The 16757-nt window shown below is 41.5% G+C and overlaps 1 protein-coding gene and 1 long non-coding RNA gene across 18 annotated transcripts in view; one reads left to right on the top strand and one right to left on the bottom strand.

Annotated features, from left to right (window-relative positions):
- Positions 1-16418, top strand: part of ACSL6 (acyl-CoA synthetase long chain family member 6) — a 78137-nt gene extending 61719 nt beyond the window's left edge. For all 12 annotated transcript variants that reach the window (XM_081851057.1, XM_081851065.1, XM_081851064.1 and 9 more), the window contains 10 exons: positions 457-591; positions 2559-2693; positions 4824-4919; positions 5967-6039; positions 7139-7227; positions 8872-8988; positions 9936-10079; positions 10877-10978; positions 13346-13417; positions 15578-16418. In XM_081851057.1, the coding sequence (XP_081707183.1) occupies positions 457-591; positions 2559-2693; positions 4824-4919; positions 5967-6039; positions 7139-7227; positions 8872-8988; positions 9936-10079; positions 10877-10978; positions 13346-13417; positions 15578-15718 (1104 nt within the window). In that variant the 3' untranslated portion in view covers positions 15719-16418. The remainder of the gene's footprint in view (positions 1-456; positions 592-2558; positions 2694-4823; positions 4920-5966; positions 6040-7138; positions 7228-8871; positions 8989-9935; positions 10080-10876; positions 10979-13345; positions 13418-15577) is intronic.
- Positions 7234-15947, bottom strand: LOC309335825. 6 transcript variants are annotated; one of them, XR_014153750.1, is made up of 4 exons: positions 15817-15930; positions 13703-13803; positions 8839-8907; positions 7234-7575 (listed from the first exon to the last, which is right to left on the bottom strand). It is a non-coding gene; the product is annotated as an uncharacterized lncRNA (long non-coding RNA). The 6 variants fall into 6 exon arrangements; XR_014153751.1 differs by having other exon boundaries at positions 7234-7517; positions 13703-13795; positions 15817-15916; XR_014153747.1 differs by lacking the exon at positions 13703-13803 and having other exon boundaries at positions 7234-7501; positions 15817-15947.
- Positions 16419-16757: the final 339 nt, after the last annotated feature.

Raw genomic sequence — 16757 nt, forward strand, 5'->3', positions numbered from 1 at the left:
AGATGTCCCGACAGATTTCATGCCCCACCCACTAACCTTTTAAAGGCATGGCACAAGATTCACTCACTTTGTAGGAATGTCAGAATTGCAACCATGTGCTCCTTCAGGGTGGGTGGGTCTGCTCCCTTCTGCGAAGGTGGCAGCTGCTTCTAGGCAACAGTACTGCACCCTAGGCTTCAGATTCCCTGTCTAGCAACGCCTGATCTCACCAGTCAGGTCTCTTTTCAGTTTCCTCCTCCGATGTTGGGGCTTGCCAATCCAAACCTGATCCCAATCACACAGCTGAGATCTTAACATTATGACCAACTGACCCATACTAAATGACCCAGATCAAGGAGAGCTATTCATAAACACCCAAATAATGCTTAAGAAAGCATTGTTTAAATGAGCAGGAAGAATAATCACTATGTATGTGATTAAACTAAAATTTATTTTTTTCTGCCTTTCCCATCACAGTCTGTAGTGTATTGCCATGGCGGGCGAATTGGGTTCTTCCAAGGAGACATTCGCCTACTGTCTGATGATATGAAAGCACTGCGTCCCACCATATTTCCTGTTGTGCCAAGACTGCTGAACAGGATGTATGACAAGGTAAGCCTAACATATGTTTTGGGGATTAAAACAATCAGAGTTATCACATTTCAAAAGTAAAATGAACTCCCAAGTTATACCTAGTTTTGTGCATTACACTTTATTACATGTAGTCAGTATAACTTGCACATCCTCAGTATGAGTCTCCCTTCTGTCTGATGTTGTAGCTTAGCAGATAGGATATTGAACAGAAGAAACTTGTGCCTCTAGTTCCACCACCTATGCTTTTCTATGCCTTAAGATTATTATTGCTAGCAGGATGCCCAGAAGGTGAGCTTTGACTTGTGAGGCATGGTCTGTTAATCAAAGCTGTTTCGCTTACTAAATTAATGTATTGGTTCACACAATGGAAAGGAGTCTTAAAGTGATTTCAAGAAAAGCAAAGCACAAAATTACATTATAAAAATATTCATACAAACGATGCATCACCCACTCTGCTTTATCAGAGAAGCTCCCTTTCCACCGACTTGCAAAAAGCAAGTGTTAAGGTGTCATGTGCACTGTTATTAGGGCTGTTTGTGAGCGGGGAATTAGCATCCCAGTCATACTTAAAAACCTTTCTCCGGAGCAGCCTCAAGTTTCTAAATGCAAGCCTCCTCACTACTGGGCCATGGGAAGTTTCTGACAGGGAGCCACTGTAGACTCTTTCCAGCACTCTGATTGTGCCTTGATTGTAGGCAGGGAATGTGTACTAGGGCAAGGTGATGTCATCAATACGTTCCCAGCTGTCACCATGGACTGATTGGTGCTTTACATGCATGGAGTGCTGCTAAGCTGTGAAGGATACACAACAGCAAATTTTCCAGAGATGCTTCAGGAGTGTCTGTTAAGAATTGACCTACTTTCTTTTTTCTAATGATGTTATGACTGCACTATGCTTGATTTACCCGTCATATCCGGAAACTATGAATGTGATACACATTTATTATTGGTACCCAGTTCTCATCTAGGTTTTCTGTATCCACCCCCCTAGATACAAAACAGACTTCTAGATGCAATTTATATATTTTTTGTTTGGAAACTGATTCAACGTTATTTCTTTTTCTTTAATGAAATCTCATGTGGAAGGCAAGCATGTGTACATCATATTGCAACATTTGCCAGTAAAATACTTTGGGGTGGTGGTGGTGGGGCTGACTTCTGGTGAAATCTCGTCTATCTGGATAGACAATAGAGAAGGGTGTGTATGTATAGAAACCAGCCAATGATAACATTTATGTTTATTGCTCTGCCCACTTCCACCTGTGGCCCCACCCAATTCTGGAATGTGGCCCTCAGCAAGGACTGTGTCCCGTGGGCTGCCGAAGCCTGTACATTTCTTTGCTTTTTCACATCTTAGCTGTGTACCAGCATTGTATACCTGAGAATGGATTTGAAAGCAGGAAAAGGAGCTTGTGAATCAACATACTTGAAGTTGTAACGGCAACGTGAAAGAAGTCTGACTTCCACTCCCTAACATTTTTGCATGTGGGGCTGTTTATAAAATGATTTCTGATGAATCTTAGGTTGGTTTGACATGGAGATTTGCCATAATTGCCACTTCATAAAACATTAATAAAAATAACAGCCAGCCACAATTAGCTCATTAACAGACTGGGAACTGCTCTGCAGCAGCCAGATGTTTCTATTCTGTTGTTACAATATCCCCAATAATTCTATATAGCTGTGCCAAGCTAATTACACAATGGAAGCCCTTGGGATACCTTAATCTCTATACATACTTTTCAGTGATTTTGTTTTCCCTTAGAAGAGAACAGAAAACATAATTCAGAGTGAATTGCAGCAGAAGAGCTTTATTGTTAACTTTTAGCAGTGGTATAGTTATGATTAATTCAAACAATTAATTATACTGCTGGCATCTGTGGAGCCCTGTCTGCTTATGCCAGTGATAAATTTGGTCCTGCTTCCCTTTTAAGCAGTGCAATCTTTTCTCTCTCCCCACGCCCTGCCATTCTGCATTCTCTTAGATCTTCAGTCAAGCAGACACCCCACTGAAACGCTGGCTTCTGGAATTTGCTGCCAAGCGTAAAAAGGCAGAAGTTCAAAGTGGAATAATCAGAAATGACAGCCTGTGGGATAGACTATTCTTTAATAAAATACAGGTAAGGATCTGGAAAAAATGGGCACTTGTGCAAGGAACCCTTTACGAAAATGAAATTGTACATGAAACTAGAAAAAATTACTAATGGGGGGGGGGCAACCTTTCCCAGGGAGCCTTCTTGCCTTGTAAAGGATTGGGTTTTGGCCCTAGCAGCAATTTTTATGGGTGAGGCCTTTGAATGGCATTGTTATTCAAATGAATAGAGACAAACCTTGGGCTGAGTGGGTCCCAGTCACTGAATGGGTGTTTGCCCCCTAGCAACAGTTTTACTGTCTTTCAAAGGAGCAGTAAACCAGGAAGTCTCTTTCAGTCTGGATTTTAATCAAAACTGGAGAATCTGGATGCTCCCTGACTTAATTTTCACGTATGAGCCACGGCACTGCCCTGTCTTTGCAACAGACAGAAGCAACTTGTTTAAGAGTCAACTAATCTTTCACTCTCTATCGGCTGTTTAGTTTTATGCAAGTTCACAAGTACCTAAACTGTGAAAATCACAGGAAATGTTGCTATCAAAGTGACTAATTGAGGATTGCTGGAGTAAACAAAGAGACCCCAAATAGGTGTCATTCTTCTTATAGAATCCCGATCCTCTTACTGTAAAAATTTGCAGACCAAAAGTGAAATTTAATGTAGCTTTAAGGAGATTGTTCATCAGTGCAAATATTTCTACTTACCTGATAGAAAAATCTCATTCCTGCTCCCCTGTGTGCTGTTCTGGGGTTACTTTCAACCCCCCAGAGCACATTTGGGAGCAGGGCATGAGGCAAGAAATGAAGCCATAACTAGAAACACAAAAGGAAAGCTTGGACCAGTAAAAAGCAAGATCATATTCAGAATCTATCAGAAGGTCTCAAATACATTAATTAGAGTTTTACTCAACAGTACTTGCTCCAACCAATTGTGTGCTCCTCCAGAAAAATGGTAATGATAAAAAATTAAAAGTGAGACACTAAAATACAAGGTTGTAGCCAGCTGTGGCTTTGCAGTAGTAGAAAATGCTTATGATTGTGTATGGCGGGGCATCCAATTTTCACCCATTCTTCCTACCTGCTGCACCTCTGTACCTTATCCTATGCTATTTGGAACAGCTTTGTAGGGACTGCAGTGGGTAGGGAAGGAATCCATGAAAATTGGATGTCATGGTTTGCATGAGGGTACACTTTCTGCTAGTGCAAAACCATCCCTGGATACAGACAATCCAGTTTTATTAGAAATGAAAGCTGAATACTCTACAGCCCATATTATGCATTCAGAACTACGCTCCCTCCCCACCCCATTTCTCCCAGACCATCATTCACCTAGGCTGAGGTGTGTGTGTGTTATGTGTGGCAAGGTCAAGAATGTAGCTGTTTGCATGGCGAGGCCCTAGGCCCTGCAGTTCCATTAGATAATAAACACACAGACACAAATGTTTAGGTTAATGGGATAAAACAGGCCACAGCTTTATTGATTGAAGATGTGAGCGGCTTGGCTTAGGCATTGGGTGAAACCGGACTATAGCCTGACTCCTGCACATCTGCAGGGAGTCTCATAAGGGTAAACCACTGGTAGGGGGAGCCCTATGATATACATCGATTAAGAGCACCCCCAGGGTCCCCGATGGAGTCATGGCATGGCTTTGGACAGGATCCACACGCCCGGGTCCCTTTAACAGGATACCCTTAACGTGGAGGGGCAGGTGGAGGCAACAACCTCCCCTCCCATAAACAAGGCTTACCCAATGCCTAACCGCCACTCGAGCCCTAAAGGCTCGCCACCAACTTAAATGGCTAGTGGCCATGCCCCGGGCCAACCTGATTGGCCAGCCGGGGCGGCGTGATGCGGCCAGGAGTCTCTATGACTTGGGTGGCATCCCTCCACCCACAGATGGGTTACTTGGAGGTCCTGGATGCACTCCTGCAACACTGTCCCCCCCGGGAAGGGGAGCGGACTTCCAGCATGCAATGTGATCTTCATAAATGTGGGAGAGGAAAGAGGTTTGGAAATATAGGCATAAACTATTCGACTAGATCTAACAGGTAGGCTGATCTTTGTTGTCCCTGAAAGCCCAAAGTATACTGTGCAAATATGTACCGTACAATAACTTATTTATGCTACATGCTGTTTTTTCAAAGTTCTCTTTACCCAACAGGCAAGCCTGGGTGGCTGTGTTAGGATGATTGTAACAGGAGCCGCTCCTGCTTCTCCCACTGTTCTGGGCTTCCTTCGAGCAGCCCTGGGATGTCAGGTATGTTGCACCTGTACATTTATCCAGTTGCACTTTTTATTTCCTAGCTAGAAGTTCTGCTACCATTAGGGGAAAGCTAGATTGTTAAAAATGAGCTGTGGTATTAACTAATAACACTGTGGGAACTAAACACATCCATAATGGAAATAGGGAGAGTTAAGTATGAGGACCATATAAAGAGCCATGTTTACGTACAGCAAGTCTCTTGCAAAAGTAATAAGCTAATGGTAAAGATCTGATCAGAACTTGTGTCTAGATTTTAATTTACAGCTCAGATCAGGTGGGGGAGGTGCTATAGACGGATTGGGGCCAGATTTGTCTGCCTTCCAGTTCTGTCTAAGGGGAATCCCCCTCCTTGGATGCCCCTGTGTTTCCTAGATACCATTGAAGATCTCCCGTTTTAAGAAACAAGTTGGATGCACCCACCCTTCTTAAATGGGTGTTCAGGGTGGCAGGGATGCTGAGTAAGACAAACCCAGCTTGCAGTGTCTTTCCTTTTTCTTTAGCAGCAACCACCGACAGGCCTTTTCAGGTGTGGGCAAGAGGCCTGTAGCACTAAACTTGACCAATAATTGGCTCATGCCATTCTCAGCCAGGTACTAGTGGCTTTCCTAGCTTGCAGTACAAGTTCCAAAGTGCATCCTCTTCAGCTGCTCCCAGAGTTCCCACAAAGGAAAGATTTCTCCTCCATCTTTAATGTCTTTCTCCATCTCTAAATTTAGCAATCAGAAGCTATTATTGTACACAATTGTAATTTAGATTGTGTTCTTCCTGAGTCCCAACACTGGAGAGAAAAGTATTTATTGCTCATTTATTTGTTTTTGGCCTTCAAATAAAATGGTGAAATTAGCATCATCTTGTTTAAATGATGCAGGCCTCTGAATACCTGTTCTGCCTCTGAATACCAGTTGCTGAGGATCGCAAGTGGGAGAATTTGGCTGTCCACGTGTCCTGCTTGAAGGCTTCCAAAACGCATCTGATTTGACTAGATGGACCTTTGGTCTGACCCAGTAAAGTTGTTCTTATTTTCTTACATACTTTTGACAGGTCTATGAAGGCTATGGTCAAACAGAATGCACAGCTGGCTGTACCTTCACTACTCCAGGGGACTGGACATCAGGTAATAAACCAGGCAGGGTACTGAATCATCAATTAATCAGTTGCCTTTTTATGCATCGTGAAATAATTCACAGATAAAAAATAAAAACAGCTAAGAAGAATAGTAAAAACAATACATAAACCAAATAAAGTTAGCTGTGAAAACAATACAAAATGAACATCAAAGACAAGGACCTTTTCATCCAGCTGGAAAAGCTTGTCGAAACAAATATGTCTACCACCAGAAACTACAGATAGTGGGCACTTTTCATATCCCAACAGAGATAAATGTTCCACAGAACAGGAGCAGCCGCACTGAAAACTCTGCTTTGAAATACTGTGGCTTCTGATTATTTCAGAGATTTTAAGGATAAACTCCTGTAGAATGCAGTGACCTACTAGGTATATGAGGAATAAGGCAGTCCCTCAATAAATTCTGTTTTAGAATGCAAGTTTAATTAGCTTATTTAAGCTTGAAAACAATTAGGTCAGAATCCTAAGATGCTATGTATGTGCGTGCAGGAGAATGATGTGTAATCATGATATACTTTGCAGCTTTGGGCTCAGCATTTTTCACTGCCAAAAAGGCAAGCAGCTTTAAAAACCAATCAGTGGTTTGTCCCTTTTCTCACTGAAACAACAGCTGTGCTCAGCCTAAACAAATGCTACTTACCAGTATGCGTATATCATTTCTTTAGATCCCAGCTTGTGTGACTTACGATAATCTGTGGCCTTGTTTGGATTTTGTTTCCTCCTTTGGATTGTCTTTAGAAAGAGATGAGCTCTGGGTTATATGTGCTCTTTCCCCTCACTTCTAATTACAATTATTATTTTTCACTAGACTAGCAATAAAACTGCATCTTCAGCAATGTTCAGATACTTTTATGATAATAATCTGCTGTAGTTGTTTTACTTTTGTTTTTCTTTATTTTTTTTTTAAAAAGACAAATGTCTCCTTGGCAAGAAGCCAGTGACTCAATTGCAGAGAGCACTGTGAACTGCACTGTCACCTTCATAAATCTATGTCGAGGGATTAGATCCTGCACTGGGCAGATTGTTGGCCTAGATGACCTTTATGGTACCTTGCAACTTAAAAACTATCATCTCTCTGTGATTTGCAGGTCATGTTGGAGCACCTTTGCCCTGTAATTTAATCAAGCTGGTGGATGTTGAAGAACTGAATTACTTTTCTTCTAAAGGAGAAGGAGAGGTAACATGCACTCTTCCTGAACTCTTCGCGGTCTCACTTGTAGTTTAAAAAAGCCAATGAACCACTTTCCAGAGACAAGATCTGTCACTCCTTTACAGGAGATAGGAGGGTGCAAAGATACATATATTTCTCAAGGACATGACCAACAAGCTCAGGTGCATGAGGAGTTTGCTCTGGTGTTCAGGAAGGCAAGCGAGCAAGTTGGGCATTGGCTCTCATTCTTTCATTTCAGTACTGATGATCCAAACTTCATGCAGAGTAATGGCAAGAATTCCTGGAACTGACAGGAGCTGGGAAGGGACAAGGTTCATGACATAACTTCTTAGAAGCCTAGTTTAGGATGAGCAGCTAAAGGAAAACAGGCACAATGAAATATACACTTCATCCTTGGAGTGAGATGGTGGCAGTGGAGTAGACATTCATCTTGTCCTGCTGGCCAGGATTAGTATTGTGGTGAGGCTGCTTTCTGATTGCTGTGAGTAGGACTATTATTGTGGATTTGCCTTGAAGGAATGCAGGAGCACAGTTTGGTTTTGAACAAAAAACGGTTCATCATTAAAAGATGGTTTCTTGGTTCTCTCTGGAATAATTTGAATGGGGGGGGGCAAAGAAGAGTGGCACCTGAAAGTCCAACAAATAAGTTATAGCATAAACTTTCATAGTCTAAGGGCATAAGTTATTGTGGACTATGAAAGCTTATGCCATGAGGCATTTCTTAAGTCTTCTACAAGACTCTTTCTGCTGCAACAGTCTGATATGGCAAAATATGTGCATTTGAGAAAGAAACAGAAGAGCAACTGGAGTTTTGGAGACAGAGAAAGCTTGGAGCTGTAAGCTAACAGCAGCTGAGGAGGAAGAAAGGTGTGTTTCTCTGGCAATCTGGTGTGGGAACAATGGACTGGCTTTGTTGCATGTTAAGCTGTCTGCCTCCACCTATGCTTGACTTGCATATATTTATTTAATACATAATTTGTTTTGCAAACTGCAGTACAATAAACAACAACAACAAAACAAAAAGTTGGAAATTTCTCATGCATCATTGTTACAGGATATAATGGGGGTGGGGATAAGAATTAAAAAATAATAATTAAAACAACTATCAGATATAGCCTCTCCAAAATACAGCCCAGGTAGTTGGATAAATTTGTAAATAAACCCAAATATTACAAAACATCCTAAGTTGCAAACGACACTTCTATCCTGCCTGTTGTGCATCTAACAGTATGTTGTGTTGGTTCAGGCTGGTCTTTGCTCAGATGGAACAGAAAATCTTCACTTAGGAAGCATTACACATGTTCCAATCTACTCATTGTTGGCACAGAGTCCTCATAGGCAAACAGCTGTGCTTCTAGAACTCACAGGTCCAGCTTCCTGAAAGTCTCCCACCCTGTATCACTGGTGCCAACTGTGTATTTGTGTGGTTGTCCCTCCCCTCCCCAGAAAAGGGTTATGCCAGTATTCAGTGGCATGTGATTATAAAATAAGAGTTCTTGTGTGGCTCAGTCTAACCCATAGGCTGAGGTTCTTGAAGACTTTTTGCCTATATATTCATCATTTGTGTGAAGTTATAACAGTTGGCCTAAGTCTCTCTTTTTTAAAAAAGATGTCTACCTTGCAGTGTACCAGCAGATCTATCTCTTGCAGATTTGTGTGAAAGGTCCAAACGTTTTCAAGGGCTACCTGAAAGATAGAGAGAAAACCACGGAAGCTTTAGACAAGGATGGATGGCTTCATACTGGGGATGTCGGGAAGTGGTTGCACGTATGTACTGAAATGCTACCTTTGCATACTAAGATTGCAGGTTTACAAGCCCCTCTGACCAAAGGAATAAGTGAATTAGACATTGATGTGTATGTCAGATCATGAGTATAGTGGTGGAAAAAAATTACTACTGTGTGATGTGAGTATATGCCAGACCTACATCAGGGTTCGGCTCCAACATCGGTTCCCTTCAGATTCCAACCTTCCCCTGGCCTTATTTTATGGGTTTATGGGCTACCTCATAGCAATGTCACATCTTACTGGTGGATAAGGCATTGCTCCATGGTCACAGGGTATCCCCTTAAAGGGAGCCTGGGGGAGGTACTTCTTGTTCTGATACCTAGCTTGGGAGCTAATGGGCTATAGCACCCCAAATGGTGATTTTGGGGTTTGCCCAGATATGATACGTATTGTGATATGTATCTGTCCCTGTGGGGTGACCCATAACCTTGATCAACCCTGCCAATCATCCACCAGCAGTTATGCTGGTTTCAGGATACCTACCCAATGCCTACCCCAAAACCTGCTGACACCAATAGTTGTAGCCTGTTTAAATCCCAACACTGCTGTTCTTTGTGTTGTTGTGATTGTTTTACCTAACCCCCTCCCCGCCCGTGGCTCTACTATGCCTGGGCCTGCCACTTTCTGTTAGGTTTCATAGATATTTGACCTTAGCTTCTTTGGCCAGTCTGAGAAATTTGAAATCTGTTTGAATTCTGCTGCTCAGAAGGGACCCAGTAAACTGGAGCTGAGTTGCAGGCAAGGCGATCTCACTTTTCCCCAGCTCTATGTGATTACTCTATGTTGCTGCATAAGCGTGTCCCCACTTGCAGACTTCCCTTCGGCATCTGATTGGCCCCTATGGGAGATAGGATGCTGGACTGAATTGGCCTTAGGCCTGAACCAGCAGACTCTTCTTACATTCCTATGTTATTTTTTACTCACAGAATGGTACACTTAAAATAATTGATCGAAAAAAGCATATATTTAAACTGGCTCAGGGAGAATACATTGCACCAGAGAAAATTGAGAATATCTACATTCGCAGCGAGCCTGTTGCCCAGATATATGTGCATGGAGATAGTTTACAGGTAACGCTATTCATTTTCTAAACATTCCTTGAAATTTGGTCATGCCTTTTATACCATTTTGTATTGTTTCCTGGGTTGGGGAGGGGGTTGCATTTAGGAACAGGCAAGGTGTCATATTTATTTTATTTAATAATGTTCAAAATGAATACAAGATATTGGTGTCTGTTACCTGCTGAGCAGGTAAGTTCAGCAGCTAGATACATAGTTTAATGAGAGGAGCACAGCATTCACTCACTGATGTCCCAGGCACAAGGCATTCTGGGACACGTAGCAAACGTTCTGGCACAGTGGTCATTGATTGACCTGCATACACTATAAAGTCTGTATAGATCAATAGGGAAACAACTGCAGAGTCAAGCAACACACCCACATGCAGATTTTGTAACATTTGGGGCCAGCCTCCTGGTGGAACTGGAAGAGCTGAAGGACTATGGAGGAGAAGTGGGAGTAACCTTACTGCAGAACTATTTACTGTATATGGAAGCCATTATCAAAAGTTAAGAGAACAGAGCTCTGTTCTGAACCTCCACTGCTGAGAAAACACACACACACACACACACACACACACGCACACACAGAGAGAGAGAGAGAGAGAGAGAGAGAGAGAGCGCGCTCTGACTCTTGTGATAAGCAGAAGCTGCTGTATCATTGTTTGAGGAATGGGGTCAAAGGGCAAAGAACTTGACAAGCACTCTTATTTAGGAAGCACAGATAAGAGAGCACAGCAAAATTCAAGGGATTAAGATGGGTTTGCTGTGTCACAAATACAGTCCCCAATTTTATCTGTATCGTTGCAGGCCTTCCTGGTGGGGATTGTTGTACCTGATGCTGAAATCATGCCAGCCTGGGCCAAGAAAAGAGGCTTTGATGGAACTTTTGCAGAGCTCTGTAAAAATGCGGTAAATTGCTTATGTACATGTTCCTGTGCATTATTAAATTGGCAATTCAGTGCCAATTTGGGGTGTGTGTGTGTGTGTGTACAGACAAACATAGATTATAATTATAATTGGTAGATCAGAATTTGCCAGTGCACTGAAAGAGCCTTATGGCGAATGATGCAATATGATAAGCTGAAAGGCCAACTTCAATGTTACATTAAAAGCAGCCTTCCATATTCTGTTGCCCCCAAGATGTTTTGGACTCCCAACTCCCAGCAGCTCTAGCCAGCATGGCCAATGGTCAGGGATGATGGGAACTGTAATCCAGAATATCAGGAGAGCACCAGGATGGGAATGGCTGAATTAAAACAATTCAGCTAATGTGCTTGGATCTGACTGTGACTTTTTCTTTAGAAAAAAAGCAGCTATAGGGGGCTCTGATCTGGATCAGATCCAAAGCACAGAAGGAGGGAGCTTAACTATGCCCTGTTTTCCTGCTAATAATAATGCCCCCAAATAACATATTTACTGCTTTGGATAGTTTTCAGGCAAAAAGGGAAAAGGGGTTTTAATCCTGGTCAGGATCCCCCACAGCTTCTTTTCATAAAGAAAGGCACAGCCAAGTCCAAAGCACAGTAGTTAAAACTGCTTTTAACATAATGTGTAATTCTGGCTCTAAGTAGCTAGGTGATTACTGTGTTAAGAGACTGGGACATCTGTTAGAAGGATTCCATTGGATAAGCAAAGCTCTGTCCTGTAACGAGCTAGTATAACATATTGGGTTTTTTCCACTTTCTTTATCAGTACTGTTCCATTGCTACAAGATGACATCTATTTTTTTGCACAGTGAGATATGCTTTTGTTTCATTATGTTTTTGGGGGCTTGGAATGTCTGAGCCAGCACCAAATCATGTGATTTCTCTGCTGTTGCCTAGACAAGATAAAGATTGCAGTAGTGTTCCAGAAAGAAGACAGCAAAGCTACTAAAGAACAGGTTTTATTTCTTCTGTGGGTGTTCCAGCACATTTACCTTTGGTGGAAGCCATAAGTGAAGGACCATAGCTCAGTGGTGGACATATGTACTGCCTGCAAAAAAGGGTCAAGATTCTCAACACTGCCTGGATGTTCCAGGGATTGAAAGACCCCATGTCTGAAACCGTGCAGAACTGCTATGAGTCAGTGTATGCTATCCTGAACTAGATAGACAAATAGCCCAACTCATTATAAAGCAGTTCCTACGCTCCTATGTATTTGAATAATTAATTAATTCTCCACTCCTGTGTGACAAAGCCAGGTGGGCTACTACCACTTGAATAAGGGGATGGAAATATGTAGAGCAGCTAGGAGTCAGCAGTAGCAAAAGTAAATCCTGGCAACATTCTTGGGATGTTCAAGAAATAAGGCTGTAATCCTATTCCTGCTTACCTGGCAGTAAGTTCCATTGAACTCAGTAGGATTTACTTCTGAGTAGATGCCTACGCTATAATCTAGGGACTTGGTTATTAGAACACTAAGGAAGTAGACTGTAAGCACTTTCTCTTTAGATTGCCAGCTGATCAGGGCTGGGACCTGGCCTCTGTGCAAAATGCAATTCATATTGACAGCATTAGATAAATAACATTGAAAAGGGCATCAGTGTAAGGTGTAGGGAATGTTTTCCATGGAATGCAATGGAATATACTATTTTGGAACTGGCGTAATAAGATACAGTTTCAGTCACTGAACTCCTTTGTACTTTAATTTTAAATGCAAAGAGGAAAGTGAGAGCTCAGAGCTCTAAGAACAAGTTCCAAGACAACATGCTAGAATAAGAATTTAATTCTTTGTCCTGAAAAATGTGTTCATGCTTGGGAAATTTAAATCAAGGAGGTATTTCAGACACTTCTACATGAAGACTACAGGACCAGAATTCCTTAGGGATGGGCAGTGTTTTTCAAGCTGAGGGCCACATAACCTTCTGAACAATCTTGCAAGGGCCACTTGCCAGTAGTGGCCAAAAAGGGTGGAGCAACAAATGTAAATTTTACCTTTTGTACAATAGGCTATTTTGTACGAACACTCAAGCACCCTGCCTCTATCCTCCCCATATCAGAGTTCAAAGACACGTTCCAGGTGGGCGTATTTGGAGTGCAAAGCTTGGCATGTGAAGGGTGTGACCTGAGGAGAGTTCCAAGGGCCAGACAAAGAGGTCGTGGGGTGGGGGGCACAATTCATCCCTCTGCCTGATATTTCCCATCCTTGTCCTACACAGTATAATCACATTTCACCCTCTGCTTCTTTGAAAAGTTAATTGTCAACAGAGAGCCAAATAAATAATTATTTAAATATTGGAACATGTATTTGAACAGGACTTCCTGGCTGTAAATGTTCTCATATGTTCTTGCTTAGGAGCTCAAAAAAGCAATAATGGAAGATATGGTGCAGTTAGGGAAAGAGAGTGGACTTCATTCGTTTGAACAGGTAAATACTAAATACTGATGATAGCTTTTGATTACTAGATGCAGATGAGCTTCTTCTTTGTGATTGAATAGCAGGGATTTTATAAAAGCCCCTATGCCTCGCTTATGCTTTGTGGTTCAGTACTCAAATGTGTATTTTTCTATGAAATAAAACTATCCTTGTCTGTTTATGAATGCATGAAAGGTAATGTTAAAGAAGGTCTCTCTATGATAGATAACATGATAAAATATTTGAAACACCATTCCATTCAAGCTGAGAGCAGTACTGGAAAGTCAGCTTAATTACCATTCTTGTAGCTGACCTGGAAAATACAGCTGTTCTGTTTGTCCCCCATCCATGGACTAATCTCCTCCTGACGTAGGTATTTTTGCGGCAGACCTACAAACCTCCAATAAGGGAAGTTCAAAAATGGACATAATGTACTCTCCTCTCCTCTCTCTCTCTCTCTCTCTTTCTCTCTCTCTCTCTCTCTCACACACACACACACACACACACATCATTTAAGAAGCGTGATCTAAAATAAGGTCATGTTGTGATTCTATTATTTTTAAAAACACAAATGTAACAGCTGTAACATTCGTATAATGACATAAATTCCTAAGCGTGCCTGCATGTGTGCATTAGATTTGGCAACAGCATAATAAATGCACTTGCAGTGTCATAATGCATGCACTAAACAAGACTAGAGACTGTAGAAACTAATTCCACATAAAGCTTTCCTGCTTTTTCAAAAACTGGTCTATAAAAAAATGTTGAGAACTGACTGTCTCTTAAAATTGCTTTTTCTCCCATGCTGTAAACCTCCCTGTGATGAAATATACTAATCTATCAATTCATCTAATATAATCCTTGGGGGTATGGGGGGCACATATGCCTCTGTTCTCCGCAGCATTTCAGCACTGTATCGTGAGGTGGGCGGGGGGAGCCCTCCTAAATGAATTCTTAAAATCCCAAGCAGGAAACATGGGTACAAAGAAGATATTAAGGGCAAAGCCTTTTCCACTATAGTCACTGCCTGTTGCTCGGGTAATGATTTTGGGTGTTCTTAGCTCAGGGAGGAAACAAAAAAATCAAAAATATGCAAGTTGCATTGTACCCAGTACCTCTTATAATGAGCTCCTGACACTTAAATGAACAAATGCACATTTAAACATCGTAGTTTCCTATGAGGTCTATATTCAGGATTAACACATGATTTAACACTGCTTTCTGCAACATAGAAGATGGATGGCTAATGTGTTACTCTTTAATCGTAAAAATGCAAATAAAACATAAATGATCCTTAAGTTGCTTCCAGAATTCATGCTTAGCACCAACACATTTTTCACAGCAGCAGCAAAGATTTTGCCAACATGACACTTTGAAGTGTGCACTGCAGTTCATTTTCAGTGCTAAAGGTAGTCAAGTGTTTTAATAGTTAAAATTTAATTTCCCCTAGTGCCAGTTATTTCTGCAGAAGGTGGAGAGAACTCAGCATGTCCTCATTGTGTCTCAATCCTAGAATTGAGCCTTTTAAGATTGTTTTTGATGCAGAAATTTTTAAAAGTCTGTTGATAAAATATACATTGTGTCTGCCATTAAATGCCAAGTGATAACAACAACAGCCAAATTTAGAATTTCTGTTCCAATGTCTCTGGGAGATATATACCAAAGCAACAGGCACAGAACCTCATCCATGCAGAAAGCTACCTCATTCTCAAATAAGCATGCGCAGGATTGCACACTAAATTTGTTCACCTTTCAATAACAAGGCAAGCAAATAAAAAGCAACGAAACTCCCAAATATCTAAATAGTCTGGGTTGTATTAAGAAGTCAGATAAACAAAATAACAGTGTGACTGCTTACTATAATTTATGCTGTAAAAGTCACATGCTTTGCCCTATTGGGAAGGGGGGACCTTTTGTTCAAAAAGCCAGTGTATTGGGCAAAGCTAGGGACATTATTGATGAACTGCTGCAACTAAAAGGCTGAATTTAAAAGTAGGCAGGTGTTAGCACTGGGCTATTACATCCTACATAGGAGTGGGTGTGCAGAATAATACTTGGCAGAGTGACCAATGTGATATGTCTGGAACACAGCTATCAAATCAGCAGTTTCCTTTTATTCAACGTTACAGTATATTTTTATAAACATGTTGACCTGTTTTCCCCCCCTCATAGGTTAAAGCTGTTTACATCTACCCCGAAATGTTCTCTGTACAAAATAGTTTGTTGACACCTACGTTAAAAGCTAGGAGACCAGAGCTGAGAGAATTTTTCAAGAAACAGATAGAAGAGCTTTATTCAAGCATCTCCATCTGACACCAGGAGAAAGTTCTTCAGAATAATGGATTCTGTAGCAACATTAGGATAATACTGAAACGTGAAAAGGGCGCAGTTGAAATGAATAAGCATCTGACCTTCCACGCGAGCCTTCTGTTGTCGGAAGACACCATCACTGAGTAATTCTTTTACCATCTAGTTCTAGTTCCTCTTGTTGTAATGGATGCTCTTGAAGATTGCTTAAAAACATACTGGACAACCGTTAAGCTACTTTCAATCCCACTCCTTCTGAAAGCCTTTTACAGACACCTTTGTTATTAATACCTGCAAAAACATAAACAAAGATCCCTTAGCAAACAGGAAAGAAAAGCAGACTGGACCTGCCCATTTTGTATGACACTCCTCTAAGCTCCTGGATTATTCAATAATGTGATAGGGTTTCCAGATCTCTCTCTGTATGGGTACCATTAAGAACTCTTTAGAAGCAAGCAGTTCCCAGGTTGCACATCATGCACACACCTTCCTTAGCATGGTACGGCACCTTCCTTCGTGTGGTGTAGCTTCACCCTTGGCTGCTACTGCGTGCATATGTGGCCAAGAACTCCTCACTGCAACTGAGCTCTTAAAAGTACCAGGGTCCCACTCAGCGAGATATCTGACAAAGACTAGTGGTCTACCTCAATGTTCTTGGATGCTCAAAGCCAGAAATAAATCTGTTACCCTGATGTAGAACTTAAAACTGGAATTGTTTAATCGTTCTTTAAGTGGTAGCACTTATGCTTTCCCTGCAAGACATAAATTGAATTCACCTTGTGCGAGCCTTTCACAAAAAGAACTGATGGGAGGAAGAGTTTGGATTTCATGCCTACTTAATACAATGTAGTGGCACATGCTGGGTGAATGCTAACCTGTAATTGCCAGAACTATCAGAAATGTTACAGGCCCTGGAATTTTTTGTATTTCTTGTGTCTTGGATGTTTCTGAAATTAGCAAGGGATCTCTGGGGGCTGCTCCTTTTAAAGAACTGACTGCCTTGTGTTGTGGCAGCTACCTGACAGCAACTTGCAAAACAGAAGGA

Source organism: Podarcis erhardii, assembly GCF_964252035.2.
Source record: "Podarcis erhardii genome assembly, chromosome: 2".
Taxonomy (NCBI): Eukaryota; Metazoa; Chordata; class Lepidosauria; order Squamata; family Lacertidae; genus Podarcis; species Podarcis erhardii.